At 48.5% G+C, this 18,122-nt stretch overlaps 1 protein-coding gene across 2 annotated transcripts in view; it reads right to left on the bottom strand.

Moving 5' to 3' along the window:
- Positions 1-22: 22 nt before the first annotated feature.
- The window catches only part of PAK4 (p21 (RAC1) activated kinase 4), a 40,225-nt gene continuing 22,125 nt past the window's right edge, over positions 23-18,122 (bottom strand). For both annotated transcript variants that reach the window (XM_066581923.1, XM_066581922.1), the window contains exons 3-9: positions 15,124-15,771; positions 13,530-13,952; positions 11,808-11,941; positions 10,639-10,765; positions 10,419-10,544; positions 10,206-10,340; positions 23-3,088 (exon numbers count right to left, since the gene is read on the bottom strand). In XM_066581923.1, coding sequence (XP_066438020.1) covers positions 2,933-3,088; positions 10,206-10,340; positions 10,419-10,544; positions 10,639-10,765; positions 11,808-11,941; positions 13,530-13,952; positions 15,124-15,771 — 1,749 coding nt within the window. In that variant the 3' untranslated portion in view covers positions 23-2,932. The remainder of the gene's footprint in view (positions 3,089-10,205; positions 10,341-10,418; positions 10,545-10,638; positions 10,766-11,807; positions 11,942-13,529; positions 13,953-15,123; positions 15,772-18,122) is intronic.

The following is an 18,122-nucleotide window of genomic DNA, read 5'->3' on the forward strand; positions in this document are numbered from 1 at the left end:
AGAATTCAACCAGCCATTTTTTTTTGTCCAAAACTGTATTTGTAAAACTAGTAATTCCTCTATTTCGCTCTGTTCAAACCAAAAGATGCAAAATACAGTTGTATTCATTTGTACAAATTAACTGAAAAGCAGAGTTCCTTTTTTGACGTTTTCAAGTCCCTCAATGTCACAGCATATTCTGTCTCCAGGTCAGACGCAGGAATACTGCAGTGTTCAAAACATACTTTATAAATATATATTTATATATAAAACTATAACCAGTAGTCACTCATGTAGGGATGGGGGCGGGGCAGAGGGGTCCGCGGGTCGCTCTCCCGATGCTACCAGTATTGCTTTCTCAACCTGTGGCGAATGCAGAGCTGAGGGCGGCTGATTGTCGCATGGAGGGGCCATGAGGTAACGATGGGAATCTATGGAGTAAGGCACTATTGTAATGGACACATCTAATGGCCCCAGAGAAAGGAAAGACAGCAGGGGGGCAGGCAACTCTACAGGTAATCTATATTAGTCATATATTGTATTTAGTGTCCTTAAAGGGGAAGCTGTCACCTGGAGCAGCACTATAAACTGAGCTATGGTCTGTTCTGGCAGGCAGAAGTAAGCCAAGGGATGTCATTTTTACACTCACTTGCTCCCTCGATCTCATGTTGTTAACACTGTGAAGATCAACCGCGGTCTGAAAATCTGATGTTTTTCAGACCACTGTGCATGTGCAGTCTGAGAAGAGGCAGGTGTTCAGACCGCGCACCATCTTCACCGGTGGAGAATGCGGGCACTAGGGTGCGGTTAGGAAAAGAACAAGTCACATCCCCCCCGTCACCTTCCGGAACACAACCATTACTCAAGGTACCCTTACACGAGACAACTGTTGGGAGCACAAGCACTACATAGGTGCTGGGTCACTGGGGCGGCTATTGCTCCTGTGCAGGAGGGATAATGGTTCAGTGAATGGAGTGCATCGGAGATCTCCTTTAGCCACCTCCATTCACTGTAAACAAGCAGTCGTTCAAGGATGAATGATTGCCTGTTTATACTAGGTGAGCTAAAAACCAAGAGAGACTCTGACAAGTAAGCGATTTCTCACTCATTGACGGTCAGTGGCTGTGTCCATGGGCCCACTATCATCCAAAATCACTGCTACCAGCAAGACAGTCCGGTGACAATCCGAGGTGACAATTTTGTTTTAACCCATCACCAGGTTCACGTTGCCCAAACCACAGGCAGCCTGAACAGTTATGTACCCTGTGCCCATGCATGTCTGTTCTGAAACACAGCAGGGTTTCCGAATAAAACATGCCTTGAAGCGCCGCCATTCTAAATGGATCTCCGAGTCACGTGGGTGATGCCACACTGGCCTCTCCCTGCTTGCTTCATCTAGAGTGCCAACTCTCTCCCGGCTGGTGTATAGGGAGCGAGCGATCACTCTAGGTGTTCTGGACAGGGAGAGGTCAGTACGGTCCTGACCCCAGGATTTGGAGCAACATTTTGAATCAAGCTTCAAAGTATGTTTTTAAAAATTGCCACATTTCAGAATAACACACATACGGACACAGTGTACATACCCGTCTCGGGGTCATGCTACTGTTATTTGGTAACAGGTTCCTTTAAGGCCACCATACATTTAAGAAAAGTCAGCTAAACCCGACTATTCTGGCAGGGCTGGCCAATTATCTAATGAATATGGGGCCCTACAAACTCTTCTCCAACCACCGTTCTTTTGTTCTCACGGGAGATAAGCCACAAGATGATTCTGGCAGCAGCTTATTCCCTTTTCCCCATGCAGAACACGTGCACACTCCAGCGATCCGAGTGGACATGTGTATGGCGGGGTTGGGAGGAATACCTGGCGGTCAAAAGAGCGTTTGGCCAACAGCTACTGAATATGTATGACCTTTAGGTGTTCTTCATTCCAAGAAGAATACGGAGATGTAAGAGTCATATATAAAGCTGCTCTATAAATCCATAAGGAGCAACTGTAATGTTATATAGTAGGATATGGTCTCTCAGATGATGGATGACTAAACATCTAGCAGGTATTCGCACACTATGAATGTGAGTGGATGTGGGGAATAAGATATGAACAGGGTGCAAATCGAGATACTTCATAGGAAGAGCTGAAGTCTACGAAGGTGACAAGTCTTGTAAGAGTTCTACATCTACCTACTGAAGATGCATCTGGTTTTGGTGTCATACCCCGCAGAGCCTCTGGGATTTCTGAATGTACAGTGCAAACCATACAGAAATGTTCGGAAACTAAAAGGGAAGCCACTTTCTTAGACCCGACCTTCCTCTGCCCCTTGAACAATAACAAAATGCTTAAAAATGAGTAGGCATTAACTAAGGTAGGAGCAGGCGATGGGGCGATAACATGTTCTGGAAGAGCTCCCTGTAAGAACACAAGAGATATTCAGCCCATTTCCCAGACTTGGCCCATCCTACGTTATTCCAGTTGTCCCTGACCACTGTCTAGGTATGTCAGTTTTCCAGTGTTAAGTCCCAGTTAAGAAAGGAGGGGCACGTCTTGTGTCTGTCCAAGTGCTTATTGGTCATCCAAGAAGAGCGCAGCACATGGCCAGGTTCCCCCCAGCGTTACTCTGGATTGCTCTCCATTTCTTAAGGTCCAGTATTGTGCATTGTTAGAAATAAATTACCTGAGCACTCTAAGGCTGGCGAGATGATTGAGGGTTACCATGGGTAGAGGGGAGCGCTGCGGTCAGCGCCTCTCAAGGAATGGAAGAGTGCAGAAAGAGAGAAAACAATCTTGAGGGGCTTCCGGGAGAGGGGTCAGTCAGTAGTCTTTACCCAGGGAGCCTGGTACAATACTGAACAGATGGCAGGGTGCCACCTTTCTGTTCTCCCCCCCCCCCCCCCCCAGTTTTGTCAGTCTTTGGTGGGCTGCATGAAGGGATACACATTTCCCGGTGTCTGTAGCTCATCTCATGCGGTTCTGCCTCATCAGCGGTACGATGCAGGATGGAAGCCCAGCCTTGGTCAGGAAGGGATGTTTCAGCAGCTCGGTAGCAGTGGCTCGTTGGCTTGGGTCTCTCACGAGAAGCCGGTCAATGAATCCCTTCAGTAAGGGAGATACCTAAAAGACATAGAGCAAAGGTTAGATTCATATCCTCAACTACTCCCCATCATTGTAGCCATATTAGGGACCCAATATGCACAGACGCATTCGTTGCTCCACCAGTCCGCATTCTTGGATTCACTTCATCCTCCAGTAGAGACTCAATCTGCAGGTTGGAACTTGTAGAACAAATCACAGTTCTATTAAAGTGAGTTCCATCGTCGCTTAACGTAAACCTAACAGGGAAGATTCCACAATTCAACAGGTAACAAATCTCTAAAAAAATACCCATATTAGCTGCTGCTTTTGTAAGGTACTGCTTCTACTTGCAGAGATGCTGCTTGGGAAGGAGTATGCAAATTAGCTCTCCTCCAGAAAGGGACGTAAAAGTGACCAAGGTAGCTGCGAGTTTAACTTGTGGGTAACATAAGGGATGCCATCTTGGTGTATGTTAGAAGTAAACTTGATGCAATGCTTTATCACCTATCCATGGGGTAGGGGGTAAAAGTCTGAAATCCCCCACTGATCCTTTGTATGGAGGTCCCACATCCGCCCTGCTCCTACCTGTGGGCTAGCTATAACCCCCGCAGTGAGGAGGGGATGGAATACAGCGATGGTCGTGCATGGGCAGTGCAGCTCCAGTCATTTTCAATGGGACTGCCAGAGATGGTCAAACACTTGTACTTGGCTGTTTCCATTAGCTCCATAGAAATGAATGGAGTGGCAGCTAGCTGGGCATGCGCGGGCATCTCTGCATTCAGACTGATGTTACTACAGGTGGGAGAAGCATCTCTACAGGGACAGGAGAAGGGGGTCACCGGACCAGAGGGGGTCTCAGCGGTGAGCCCCCCCCCCCACCATCAGAATTGGATAGGCGATAAAAATCTATCTTGGTACAACCCCTTTAAAGAAAACCGGCATAACAGAGGAGGGGCTGGTCCTATGGGATTAGCTTCTATGGGGATGCGAGTTCTCACATGGATCTGAAGATGCCGGCTGTTATTGCATAGGAAGGTAATAAAGGCAGACAGAGCAACAGATGAGTCAGGTTGTGTCGGGGATAATTAACAGTAAAGGATAACTGGTCACACCGGGCCTTCCCTCAACAATCCCATGTTACTATGAGGACAGGTAGATAGCGGTGATGAACAGGCAGATCGTAAGGCCTGACGCACATCAGAGCCGGTAACCTACGAGGCGAGGGGGGTTATGGGCTACATATATTATAATAACTCTACTGGCTGATATAAATCACACTACCTTATCCTTACGATGGGTCATCAATATCAGATGGGTGTCCGACTCTCATCAGCACTACGAAAGGGCCATGACATTTCGGCAAGTACCCCTCCTTGTTTACCAGGCCAGCTGTGTACTTTAAGTAGTGGCTGTGGGGCATTAAAGCTCATTTACATTGAATGTGTCATGCCAGGCACTACTAAAAGTACAAACAAAGGCGATGCGGGACCTGCTGAAGGAGGACGGCTCATCAGGGCTGATCAGTGGGTTACTGGGGTCGGCTCCCACCAGCGGCACCGATCGCCTTTAACCTCAACCTTCCCATTAATAGTTCTGTAAATATCATAAGTGGTTATTGTTTCATACTTGGACTGTATGTCACAGGTTTGTGTCTGCCGCTCTCTAACAGGGGTTCCCTAGTTTCAGCAGAACCCACAGGAGTCACACTGCAAATAAATGTGGTAATATGTTAGCAGACGACCAAGTCAGCTCTGCTACATCTGAATATGATGCGGACGAGATCTTGTTGGACCAGTTGTTGTATTCTGCAGAGTCAGCTGAGTAATCTGAGTAAAACGTCATTGCCAAAGTGAATGTCAAGCAAAATACAGGTTGGTGATGAGAGCCGAACAGACGGGATTCCTCTGCAGCATCACGTGTGCCGGTCCGCGGGTACACGCCCATAAACCAGGTCTTACTCATGTCCTGTATACTCTGCCAGGTACATAAACCTGAAGAGCCCCAATAAGACATCCCAAAGAGTCTTCTGCACGGTTTATGGGATCCAGTGATGGCTCTGCAGTGGTGCGCTGAGCGGCGGCTCCGGTTTTCCATCAGCGTGGCCGCAAGACCTTGTTTATGCAGGACGGATTTTAATTTGTCAATGGTACCAGTAGGGGGGATCCGGAGAGGAGGCTTCGGTGGTCTGCAGTTTTCACCGATCCACTGGAATGGATGAAAACTAGAAAACAACGCCCTTCTGCAGAATGCCCCATTAATGTACTACAGAAGACTGAAAAATATTTTACGCTTTCTAAGGTGCGGTGAAAAGGGGGGAAAAGTGCGCTATTTTCAGGGGACTTTTTGTTCCTACAGCACTCACAGCGCGGGAAATTAGACGAGGTAACAGTATCCTCTGGGTCAATGCAATCGTGAGGAGACCGAATGTAAATAGGTTTTAGGATGTACGGCTTTAAAATATATAGACAGATAGACAGACAGACAGACAGACAGACAGACACACACACACACACACACACACACACACACACACACACACACACACACACACACACACACACACACTATATATTATATACACACACACACACACACACACTATATATTATATACACACACACACTATATATTATATACACACACACACTATATATTATATACACACACACACTATATATTATATACACACACACACACACACACTATATATTATATACACACACACACACACACACACTATATATTATATACACACACACACTATATATTATATATACATACATATAGCCGCATTCAGACACCCATAACTTCATAACCTTTTCTATTTGCGACGTGCGAGGACTTGTTATACGCAGGTCGGACTGTAGTTCGGGATACACGCGTCTATTTGGTTGCTATTTATTCAATTTTTTATTGGAGACAGTGACAAAAAAAAGCCACCAATCCGCCCACCAATCCGCCCACCAATCCGCCCACGGACTCACAGGTGCAGAAATGACAATTGCGTTTTTCTAATTTTATTAACATAAAAAAAGCTAATGTTTTTCTTGTAAAATATTAAGGGGGGCATTTTTTTTCAGCACCTTATGTTGACATTTTTCTTTCATCCCCATAGGGACCTTGAACTAGCGATGGTGGGATCACTTGTACAATGTACTGCAATGTAGTATTGCAGTACATTGAATATTTAATGCATCCCATTCAGCCCTGGAACGGGGTTCAAACAGGTTTTCTGGAACTCTAATATTGATGATCCTCAGGGATTATATGGTAAGAAAGCAATCCACGGCAGGCCTGGGAGGCTTCACGAGGCCGCAGGCTGCCATGGCACCGGTGGTCTTATCGGGAATGATAGGTGGACAGAGGAAGTCCATTCCTTCTGTCAGGACATTTAACGGACTGCGGTCTTGAAATGGTTAAACTCGCAGGATCAGCGTTCTCAGATTGCAGCCGAGTATCAGCTGTATTTTACAGCCCGCGCCCGCATCAGTAACGTGACATCCCTTGTACACGGCGCCCGCTGCTCGGCTCCGGGATCGGTAATGTGACATCCCTTTTACACGGCGCCCGCTGCTCGGCTCCGGGATCGGTAACGTGACATCCCTTGTACACGGCGCCCGCTGCTCGGCTCCGGGATCGGTAACGTGACATCCCTTGTACACGGCGCCCGCTGCTCGGCTCCGGGATCGGTAACTTGACATCCCTTGTACACGGCGCCCGCTGCTCGGCTCCGGGATCAGTAACGTGACATCCCTTTTACACGGCGCCCGCTGCTCGGCTCCGGGATCAGTAACGTGACATCCCTTTTACACGGCGCCCGCTGCTCGGCTCCGGGATCAGTAACGTGACATCCCTTTTACACGGTGCCCGCTGCTCGGCTCCGGGATCAGTAACGTGACATCCCTTTTACACGGTGCCCGCTGCTCGGCTCCGGGATCAGTAACGTGACATCCCTTTTACACGGCGCCCGCTGCTCGGCTCCAGGATCAGTAATGTGACATCCCTTGTACACGGCGCCCGCTGCTTGGCTCCGGGATCAGTAATGTGACATCCCTTGTACACGGCGCCCGCTGCTCGGCTCCGGGATCAGTAATGTGACATCCCTTGTACACGGCGCCCGCTGCTCGGCTCCGGGATCAGTAACTTGACATCCCTTGTACACGGCGCCCGCTGCTCGGCTCCGGGATCAGTAATGGGACATCCCTTGTACACGGCGCCCGCTGCTCGGCTCCGGGATCAGTAGCTGCTCGGCTCCGGGATCAGTAATGTGACATCCCTTGTACACGGCGCCCGCTGCTCGGCTCCAGGATCAGTAATGTGACATCCCTTGTACACGGCGCCCGCTGCTCGGCTCCGGGATCAGTAACGTGACATCCCTTTTACACGGCGCCCGCTGCTCGGCTCCAGGATCAGTAACGTGACATCCCTTGTACACGGCGCCCGCTGCTCGGCTCCGGGATCAGTAACGTGACATCCCTTGTACACGGCGCCCACTGCTCGGCTCCAGGATCAGTAAGGTGGCATCCCTTGTACACGGTGCCCGCTGCTCGGCTCCGGGATCAGTAATGTGACATCCCTTGTACACGGCGCCCGCTGCTCGGCTCCAGGATCAGTAAGGTGGCATCCCTTGTACACGGCGCCCGCTGCTCGGCTCCAGGATCAGTAATGTGACATCCCTTGTACACGGCGCCCGCTGCTCGGCTCCAGGATCAGTAAGGTGGCATCCCTTGTACACGGTGCCCGCTGCTCGGCTCCGGGATCAGTAATGTGACATCCCTTGTACACGGCGCCCGCTGCTCGGCTCCAGGATCAGTAAGGTGGCATCCCTTGTACACGGTGCCCGCTGCTCGGCTCCGGGATCAGTAACGTGACATCCCTTGTACACGGCGCCCGCTGCTCGGCTCCAGGATCAGTAACGTGACATCCCTTGTACACGGCGCCCGCTGCTCGGCTCCGGGATCAGTAATGTGACATCCCTTGTACACGGCGCCCGCTGCTCGGCTCCAGGATCAGTAAGGTGGCATCCCTTGTACACGGTGCCCGCTGCTCGGCTCCGGGATCAGTAACGTGACATCCCTTGTACACGGCGCCCGCTGCTCGGCTCCAGGATCAGTAACGTGACATCCCTTGTACACGGCGCCCGCTGCTCGGCTCCGGGATCAGTAATGTGACATCCCTTGTACACGGCGCCCGCTGCTCGGCTCCAGGATCAGTAATGTGACATCCCTTGTACACGGCGCCCGCTGCTCGGCTCCAGGATCAGTAATGTGACATCCCTTGTACACGGCGCCCGCTGCTCGGCTCCGGGATCAGTAATGTGACATCCCTTGTACACGGCGCCCGCTGCTCGGCTCCAGGATCAGTAATGTGACATCCCTTTTACACGGCGCCCGCTGCTCGGCTCCAGGATCAGTAATGTGACATCCCTTTTACACGGCGCCCGCTGCTCGGCTCCGGGATCAGTAACGTGACATCCCTTTTACACGGCGCCCGCTGCTCGGCTCCGGGATCAGTAATGTGACATCCCTTTTACACGGCCAGCAGAGGTTGTGAAGGGGCTGAAGCACATTTCATCCTATGAACACCAGTCTACTGCCCAGAGGTGAGTCCGGAGGGTTCGGACTACCCGCTGCTCACAGGGGAACCTAAAGTCATGTCAACCAGCAGTCACCATGATAACCGCTACAGTGTATCAGCAGCTATCAACCACTCGGACATTTCATGGATTTTGACCTTTTACTTCTATAAAGTCTGGAAATCTTTGTGATCTTTAGTAGTCAGGATCAGAACCATTCAATACCTCCCAAATATGGGCCGATACCGGGCGCTTTAATGCCTCTTAACAACCCCTTTAATTCCTCATTAACCCCTTAATAACAAGATCTATTTGTCACAGGCTGTTGGGCACCCTAAATGTCACACTAACAGTAGGCTTATGGAACGAAACAGCCCTGGGGTCTCTTCTAGGTCCCCAGGTTACCCCTTGAATCCCCTCTGATAAGGCCAAGATCAAATACCGTGGCAATCAAAAGGTCAAACGTCGACCTCTGCAGTATTGTGTTCTGTAAGAACTGGTTAGTTCCAGCTCATTCCAAGAGCAGAAGCGCTTCACATGGCATCACCGCTGGCAGACGACGTGCCCCATCCGCCGTCAGAGGACAGCGTTCAGCTGTTAAGGGGCTTTATTCTGCAGCAGCGCTCAACACATTCCGGGAGAATAAGGGCCGCACGGAGGATCGTAAAGTCCCAGGTTGTTTGCAGGGCGATCGGAGAGGCAGGCATCTCAGGTCTCATCATCAATCCCTGCATACAGAATGCTTAATACACTGCTGATCACCAGGACAAAGCGGATGGTCTGCGTCCAGCACTGCGCCAATTGGACCACTGTAACATAGGGCCATGTTTTCTTTCTAACTTGGGCTGCTGATAGGTAAAGCACAAAAATAAAGCCTACATATCTGTTTATCCAACAAGAGCAGGAAATCATTAACCCCTTAAGGACATGGCCCTTTTTTTTCCCCATTTTTGTTTTTTCCTCCCCCCTTATAACCCCATAACTCTTATTTTTCCATCGCCGTCGCCGTCTGAGGCTTGTTGTTTTTGCGGGACGGGTTGTATCTTTTAATAGTATGATTTAATGTGCTACATAATGCACTGAAAAGCTTTTAAAAAATTCTAAGTGGAGTGAAATGGGAGAAAACCTAAATTTCGCCCTCTCCGAGCGCGTCTTGTTTCTAGCGTACACACTGCAACAGAAATGACAACTTAATTCTATGGGTCGTACGATAACTAACATACCAGACTTATATAGCACTTTTTTTTGCTGTACTACTTTAATTTTTTTATGATATTTAACCTTTTTTATACATTATTTTCTGCCGCCATCTTCTGACCGCAATAATTTTTATTTTCCTGTTGACATACTTGTGCGAGGGGCTCACTTTGTGCGGGACGTCCTGTAGTTTCCGTTGGTACCATTATTGCCAGCAGCCGCGATGTATGGAGCGCGATCGCCCCAAGATCCACCTACTTACATACTCCAAAGCTGCAGGACGTAACTGTACGTTCTATAGCATTAGGGGTTCAAGTGCCCAAGGCATGTGTAGTATTAAGGGGTTAATGCAAAAAATGTACCGTCACCCTCTATTGCTCTTACCTTTTGCACATTTTTCAGTTTTGGTGGCAGATTGTCCCTAATCATCTTCATAGCCTTTAATGGAGGCTCGTTAAAATAGGGAGGTTCTCCGTCTACCATCTCTATCACCATGATACCCAGGGACCAGATATCCACCTGAGACAGAGGAAACACAATGCAAATCACACAAGGAAGCCCCTAAAATTAATCACCAAGTCAGGAATAACACCTCACCTCCGGACCGTAGGGTAACCTCGAGATGAGTTCTGGGGCCATCCAGTAAGGAGTGCCTACTAGAGACTTGCGACGAGGAACATCTTTGTTTACCTGGGCACAGAACCCAAAGTCTGACAGCTTCACCTGCAAACAAAAGCATGTTACCAGCACTATATAGTCGTAGATTAGAGAAACATCATGGCAAACTTGTACTTTATGTGCTACAACAGGTCATTACCCGTCCATCGTGGGTCAGCAGGATAGAGTCGCTCTTAATGTCCCGGTGAATGACTCCCTGGGCGTGAAGCACTGACAGCGCTCGCAGTACAGATACACACACCGCAGCAATCTGCTCCTCATTCATCCTGAAAGAGAACACCGTAACGTTATTAATGACAAGTCTGAAGAGAAGTCTAAATAAAACCGTCAGAAATCTGACAAATGTGACCAACGAAAGGAACGACTAGAAAACAAGACGCTGGATGGATCTGATGGAAAACCTGCTGAAGACCACGAATCATTGACTAGTAAATGGGCAATAATGTAACGTCTGCACAGCGCGGGGTCATCCTCGGCATATACAGTAGATTCTATTATATACATGTCTGTATGTACACATATGTAAGTACAGAGTTGTTGGGAGTATCCTGTTGGGAGCTATTCGATTGTAACGCAAGACAGCGGCAGGGAAGACAAACTCTGCCTACTTGGAGAGCGACCATCCAAAGACAAGCCAACCTTTCCAGCAGCCTGTATTCATCAGACACAGGCTCGATAGTGACTATTCTCATGGGTTATCCGCACTATTATGGCTTTATTACCTCTTATTAAGATCTATTCTTATAACAAATATGGATTTAAATAAACGGCATATTCCCTATTGTACCATTATGGGTACGCCGATCAACCAGAAGATTCAAACCACATTACTAATATTGCGTAGCTCCTCTTCAGTTCCGACCCATTACACTATGTAATCTATTAGATTACTGATGGGGGTCCTGTGTTACCTGCCTCTATGACATTAGCAGCTGATTTTTTACTTGTGGGGTGGATCGGACTTGTGTTTCAGGACATCCCCAGACAGCAATGTGCACTTGATGTAAAAGACGACGCGATTCATCAGACCAAGCCCTCTTCTTCTATTGCCCCATGGTCCAGTTCGGATACTTGCTTGCCCACTGTGGCAGGGGTCAGCAGGGGCACTCTGACTGGTCTGTGGCTACAAAGCTCAATATACAATAAGCTCCCAGTTGTTGGGATCCGTAGGAGTTCCACCAGTCATAAAGCTATTCCCTACCCTGTGGATAGGGATAACTTTACAAACCCCTTTAAAAACAAAAGAGAACAGAGGACAAAAGTAGCTCAAAAGGAAGAGAAAACCCTTCATCTGTTCCCGACGCTTACCTGGTGTGTGTCACAATGTCCGTCAAGGCTCCTCCTTCCAGAAATTCCATCACAACCCACAACTCATCTCCGACCAGGTAACTGTTGTACATCTCCACCACATTCTCGTGCTGGTAGTCCCGCATGATCACCACCTGAACAACACAAGAAGAAGTATAGACCTCAAGGGGAAACTAGAGCAACAGAGAGGTGGAAGGCACAAAGCTTAAGTATATATCAAAATAAACATCTGCACGAATGCATGCGATATTAAACATTTTATACAATATACAGCTTTTTAATATAATCAATGAGCTAAGAAATTAAAAACACTTAGGATTACAGTGACTGCCATATGGCTGAGAAATACTGACACTGCACTGTAGTTCCAAATTCCAGCACTAGAGGTCACTGTCACCAGGGCTATAAACCGGTATATTTTATATACCATGCCCTCACTTAGTTTTCTCATATTATGGCATATTCACATCCGTCTAGGGTCTCTGCTGCAGATCCATGGCACACAATCCCAGACACAGTAGCATAGCATATGGGAAAATGACAGTCAGAATGGAAAAAGCAGGATAAACCCCAATATGGCCAGTGGGGTATGTCTGTGCCAGTCATGTCCAGCATGTGTTGATGTGGGGGGTTTGGCATTTTCATTATTGAGTTCCGAACGACGGACACAGCCAAACACAAATAAAGCATCGGTATATATGTAACTCAGCGTTCACGAAAATTCAAAGAAAGACAAAGAATGTGAGGATTGGAGGATCTCAGTTCCAAGGACTTCTGGCGTGATGTTGGGAGATTCCCCGGTTGGGACTGCAGTGAAGAGAGACTACCTGCGGTGCTCCTGCAGCAGGCATATCACCAGCTGTACCACATCCGTTACCGGACTACAGGCCAGCGTCATGTGACCAGAGCGAGCGGCTCTATGAGAGCCTGGCTATCATCACTGCCTACAAGTCCAGTGTGGCTTTATGGTAGCATGTATCCACTTGGTTTATGCAGAACATTTACACTTTTTAATGGTACGATTCGTTGATCCACGACACATTTTGATCACTTTCTATTCCGTTTTTTTAAGGGGAGATAAGCAAAACTAGCTATTTTCGCCATGTTTTTTTGTATTCTTTCCATGACATGCATTGCGCAGGTTAAACAACGTACTATTTTCCCTGGGTCATTACAAACGCTGTGATACAACGGGTGATTTTTTTGAATAATAAAAGGGGAAAAGGTCCAGTTTTGACATTTACTTTTAATTTAGATCCCACTAGGGAACTTGAAAATCCCCCTGATTTATCATTCTATAATTCAGTATAGTAGTGTATTAGAAAGTCTATGGAGCTCAGCCAGAGGCTAAGGCTCATTGGCCACCATAGCTGGCAGACCTGGAGGCCATATTCAAGCCTCCGGGTGCCATAGCAACCCATTGGCAACCTGCGATCACATCGCACGGGAAGGGGGGAGTCCAATGGGTGAGAGAAGGAGCCCCCTCTTTCTGTCAGAGTTTTACATGCCACGGTCGCACTGATTGCAGCATGTAAAGGATTAAACCAGAGGGGATCCGTAGTTTCTTCTGTCCCCTCTGTTAGAGAAGGTACCGTGCTGTCATCCAGCAGTCACGCACCCGCTCTTCCTGGCACAGGAGACCAGTGCCAGGCTTCTGATGCAGAGCAGTCAAAAGACGTAGTCAGTCGTTAAGGGGTTAAAACCCTTTTTGTCCAGCCTTACCTCATTGAACAGAAGCTCCCTCCTCTGCTGCTTGCGGAGATCCATCTTTTTGACGGCGACGAGTTTCCCAGAACTCTTGACGGTGGCGATGCAAACGATCCCTGTAGATCCCTCGCCGATTTTGATGAAATTGTCTAGGTAAGATCTGGGGTCACCTGGATCCACCACCATCTGCAGGGCTGCCCGAAACTGCTCATGTGACACCCGCTGAGGCTCCGTTTGTGGGGAGCGAGGCTGGGGAGGTTGCTGCGTCTGTGGTGGGCGAGAGAGCTGGGGGTCGGAGCTGTGCTGGGGGAGGCTGGCTGGAGATGGCTTTTCTGGGAGTTTAGGTTTGGGATGGAGTGGTGGTGGTGGCGGCCGAGAACTGCTTTTGGCAGATGCATTTTTGGGGTCGAGAGGGTTGGCCGAACGAGAATCCGGTATCTGTAAAAACCAACAAAGATTAATATGACAATAAGTGAAAATGCATGCACATATAGACCTGCTACTCAATGTCAGGTAGGTGTGAATATAAGCATATTACACCTGCGTACACAGACGTGCCAAAAGTAATGGGACAGGAACCAATATCCCATAGCATCAGCTCTAGTGGCATTTATTCCACAAGTAGATAGAAGACGTCTGGAGGGGTGTTGAGTCACGCCATCTGGGTCCATGTCGGGTGAACATGCAGCCCATTCGTAAGAACTCTCCAGAATGCTCTTCGGGCCAATTCTAGACAACGTGGACACAAAGACATGGTGCATTATCCTGCTGGAATAATACATCATTGAGGGGGCACACGAAGTCCACGAAGGGCTGTAAATGGTCACCAAGCAGTGAAATAAAGCAGGCACGGGTCAATGATGTGTTTGGGCGGTCTAGAGGACCTCACCCATGCCATGAGAACTCATTCCACGCCAGTATGGAACCACCACCAGCCTTTGATGACAGCTTAGATCCATGTCTTCATGGGGTCTACGCCCCAGCCTGAAATAACTGGTACTGTGACTAAGCAGACCACGCCACATGCTGCCAGTCCTCTAGGGTCAAATTAACAACCTCACGAGCCCAGTGTCGTGTATGGAGTATAGATGTGATTTCTGTCAGTCGCTTGTCTTTTCGCATAAACCATTCTAGCAAGACGCCACCGGTCATGATCATTGGACACTCGGGTATGGTGGTGGGTGGCGATGCCTTTTAGGATCTATTCCCGATATCAATCAATCCACAGTGTCACGTGTATGTTAGATGCCCGCACAGCTTCAGAAATGGGATGTCCCATCCGTCTGCCTCCCACTATCACGCCTCATTTGAACTCTGATAGTTCACGTCCCCCTGCCATGAGCGCCCCGCCAATGTTCAACTTCACTCACAAGATGACACCTCACAAGTTATACAGGTGTGGGCGTTCCCAAGGCATTATCTCAGGTAACTCCACTTCATAATCTATTTATATCCTGCTATCCCATGACTTTTGGCATGTCAGTGTACAGGTACTTTAACTACTCTGAATCTTCCATGAATGTGAAACTTTCTTTCACAGGGATTACTTTTTTGCACCATTTCAGTCTACAGCGTTCACCAAGTTTCATACTCTAGTATCTGTGCTCACCTGTGGAGGTGCCCCCCTGCCGGGATCTGTGTCTGCACGGGGGTAAGTATTGAACGGTCGTCCTGCCTGTTGCGTTGGTTTCCCTGCTCCGTCTGCCGCAGGATGACCTGGGGTTCGGATATTGGGCCCAGAGAGTGGTCTTTTGTCTCGGGGTGACTGTGGGCTGCCCGGTCCTCCAGTGTATGACGATTTTGGCCTTCTGTCTTCTTTCTCCCTCCTCACTACCCTGTCAGCAGGTTCGCTGTAGTCTCCGTCCATCACAGGATGGTCTCTCCTTCCATCCACCCTCTCGTGAGAACGCGTGGATCTGTTCTCTGATGCCCTGGGGTAATCTGGAGGTGGCAGCCGATGTTTACTGTTTGGCTCCTGTCCACGTGGCTGTTGGGGGGCCGCTCGCTGCTCTTCTCTTGGTCTGTCCCTTGCATGCTCTGTCCTGCTTCTCTCTGGGCCTCTAACTCCATCTTCACGTACTTTCCGGACACGGCCGTCGGTCACACCGTTTTCCAAAGGGACACGTTGCTCCTTTGGGGGACACGGAGGACTGTCTCTGCGCAAGGAGTTAGAGCGACAGACGGACATGTTCTCAAACTCATCCAGGAGCCAAGTTAGTGACCCGTCTCGCGCCATCTTGTTTCCACGGACGATTGTCTGAGGTGGAGAAAAAGGCAGAATTTCAAAATGGAAAACAGATATAGTTACGATCACGCAAAAATGCTACAGGTATAAAATATGTGCGCAAGAACTGACAATCAGGTCTGCATCATATAATGCACTCTGCGCTCATACAGGCTTATTCAGGACTGCAAAATTACTAGATCTGCTGGAGTCCAACTCTTGGCTCTGCAGCCGATCAGCTGATTGAAGCTGCTCCAGCGCAACGCCGCTTCATGGCTCACCAGGCACAGCGCCATACTTCCAGTAGTCGCTGTGTAGAGTAATATATTCCCTTGAATAGAACTGAGCTGCAATACCAAGCACAGCCACTTAATGCGATTGGCAGCGGTGCAGAGTCAGATCCTACACAATTTTCCCGAGGCACCCAAATTATGGTATCCCTTTAATAAAGAGTATGCAGCCCAGTATCTTCCACATGCTGCTATTGGCTACAGATACTTGGTATATTCCATATATACATAGGTATATAAAGGATTAATCCCAACTATTATTGTGCCCTAGCAGCAATTATGGAGTTTACAGAAATTAAAAAGCACTAAACTGCCTCCAACCTGTCTGACCCCTCAGTGACATCATCAGGGATTTGGGGTAATGGGAGTCTGATGGGGTGACGGATAATTTATAGCCTCATCGACCTGCATGCTCCAATCCAACCCAGCTTCTCAACGAGCCAATAAGGACTGATATAACTTGTGAGGAACAGCCAATCCTCCGTAATATTGAGCTCACCCTATGGCCTCTGATAACATAACCTGCATCCTCCAATCAGCGAGCCAATAAAGACCAATGTAACTTGTGAGGAGCAGCCAATCACACATAGTATTGAGTTCACCCTATAAGCTCTGGTGACATCACTACCCACTCTGCATCATCTAATCAGATCACGTTTCTCAATGAAAACGAGGTAACTTGTGAGGAACAGCCATTCCTCTAGAATATTAAGTCCGCCCTATTGCAACGCTAACAATCACTCACCAATACTGTTGCGCCAGCCAACCGCCAATTAAAATGTCGATGCTGGGGCAATCGCAGAGCGCGGCCAGCGCAACCCTCAGGGTCATCAAGATACGTCCCCATCTCACCTGTCAGCAGGTAAAATGTACACTGTGCACGTTTGTTACCATGGCAACTGGGACGTTGCTACTAGAGAACCTAATCCATTAATATTATACGTGCACATGCAATTGATGTGACGGCCATGAAAGGGGGCCAGCGAGGTGCATGCCTCATTACCAAGATGTTCCCATCGCAGAATCTAAGAAAAGGACGAGCCGGAAGGCCCATAATGGTCTCAGAGACAAGTAAGGTCACCACTTACAAAACGACAAACACCATACAAGGAGGAAACCATGAGGGCTGCAGCGAGCGTGATGACGACACCAATGGCGTATGATTAACATTGGCGCGATCTGCCGTTACTATAGAGGGTATATTCATGTAAATCCCTCACAATAATGAACCCCATGATAGTGAATAAACAGAGCCAAAGCGTTAGAACACTAGTGTATGTATACATTATATATATATTACACATGCTACATCAGCATCCACGTTCCACGGCTTGTAAACACACATTTATCATTACTGCACACGTGTTCATGCGTTTTGCTCTCTTCACTAACATTAGTTCAGTAACGCGGCAGATAATTATGTCAATATCACATCAGCTAATTATAGGAGATGCAGAAGACGTGGAGAACCCTTACCAAGAGGTGATACAATGTGAGGAGGAGTGGCTTATGTATAACACATGCGATCCATACCCACGGCCCATGACAAGGACTGCAAACACCTGATGCAACTCACTCAATGGAAGGATCACTGCTGAGGGCGGACACCCACCGGCGAGATTTTCTATCTTGCGCTGCAAGAGCAAGTGAAAAACACTCGCCTCGGAGCGCAAGAAAGATGCCGGAATGAGACCAGGATATCGCCAGTCTCTTTAATGGGGCCAGCGGCAGCAGTGCTAGCCCCATTGAAAAGATATGGAGAATGCCGCGGACTTCTACCACAGCTGTGTCAGGAGTTTCCTTCATCCCCACGGGGATGAAGGAATCTTCTGTCACAGCTGTGACAGAAGTGCAGCAGGCTATCCCATTGCTTTTAATGGGGGTCGGCGCTGCTGCCGGTCCCATTGAAAGCAGTGGTTTTTGGCATACCCTGCAGTATGATTTTCGGGGAAGGACCTTCCCTGAAAAACATCAATAAGTGGTTAAAAAAGAAAAAAAAAGTACTCATCTCTCCGACGCTCACACGCGTCCTCCGGCTGGCTCCCCGACACGGCCATCCAGCACTTTCAGCAGGCGGGGATTTAAAAATCCCCG

The sequence above is a fragment of the Eleutherodactylus coqui genome, chromosome 10 (genome assembly GCF_035609145.1).
Source record: "Eleutherodactylus coqui strain aEleCoq1 chromosome 10, aEleCoq1.hap1, whole genome shotgun sequence".
Lineage (NCBI taxonomy): Eukaryota > Metazoa > Chordata > Amphibia > Anura > Eleutherodactylidae > Eleutherodactylus > Eleutherodactylus coqui.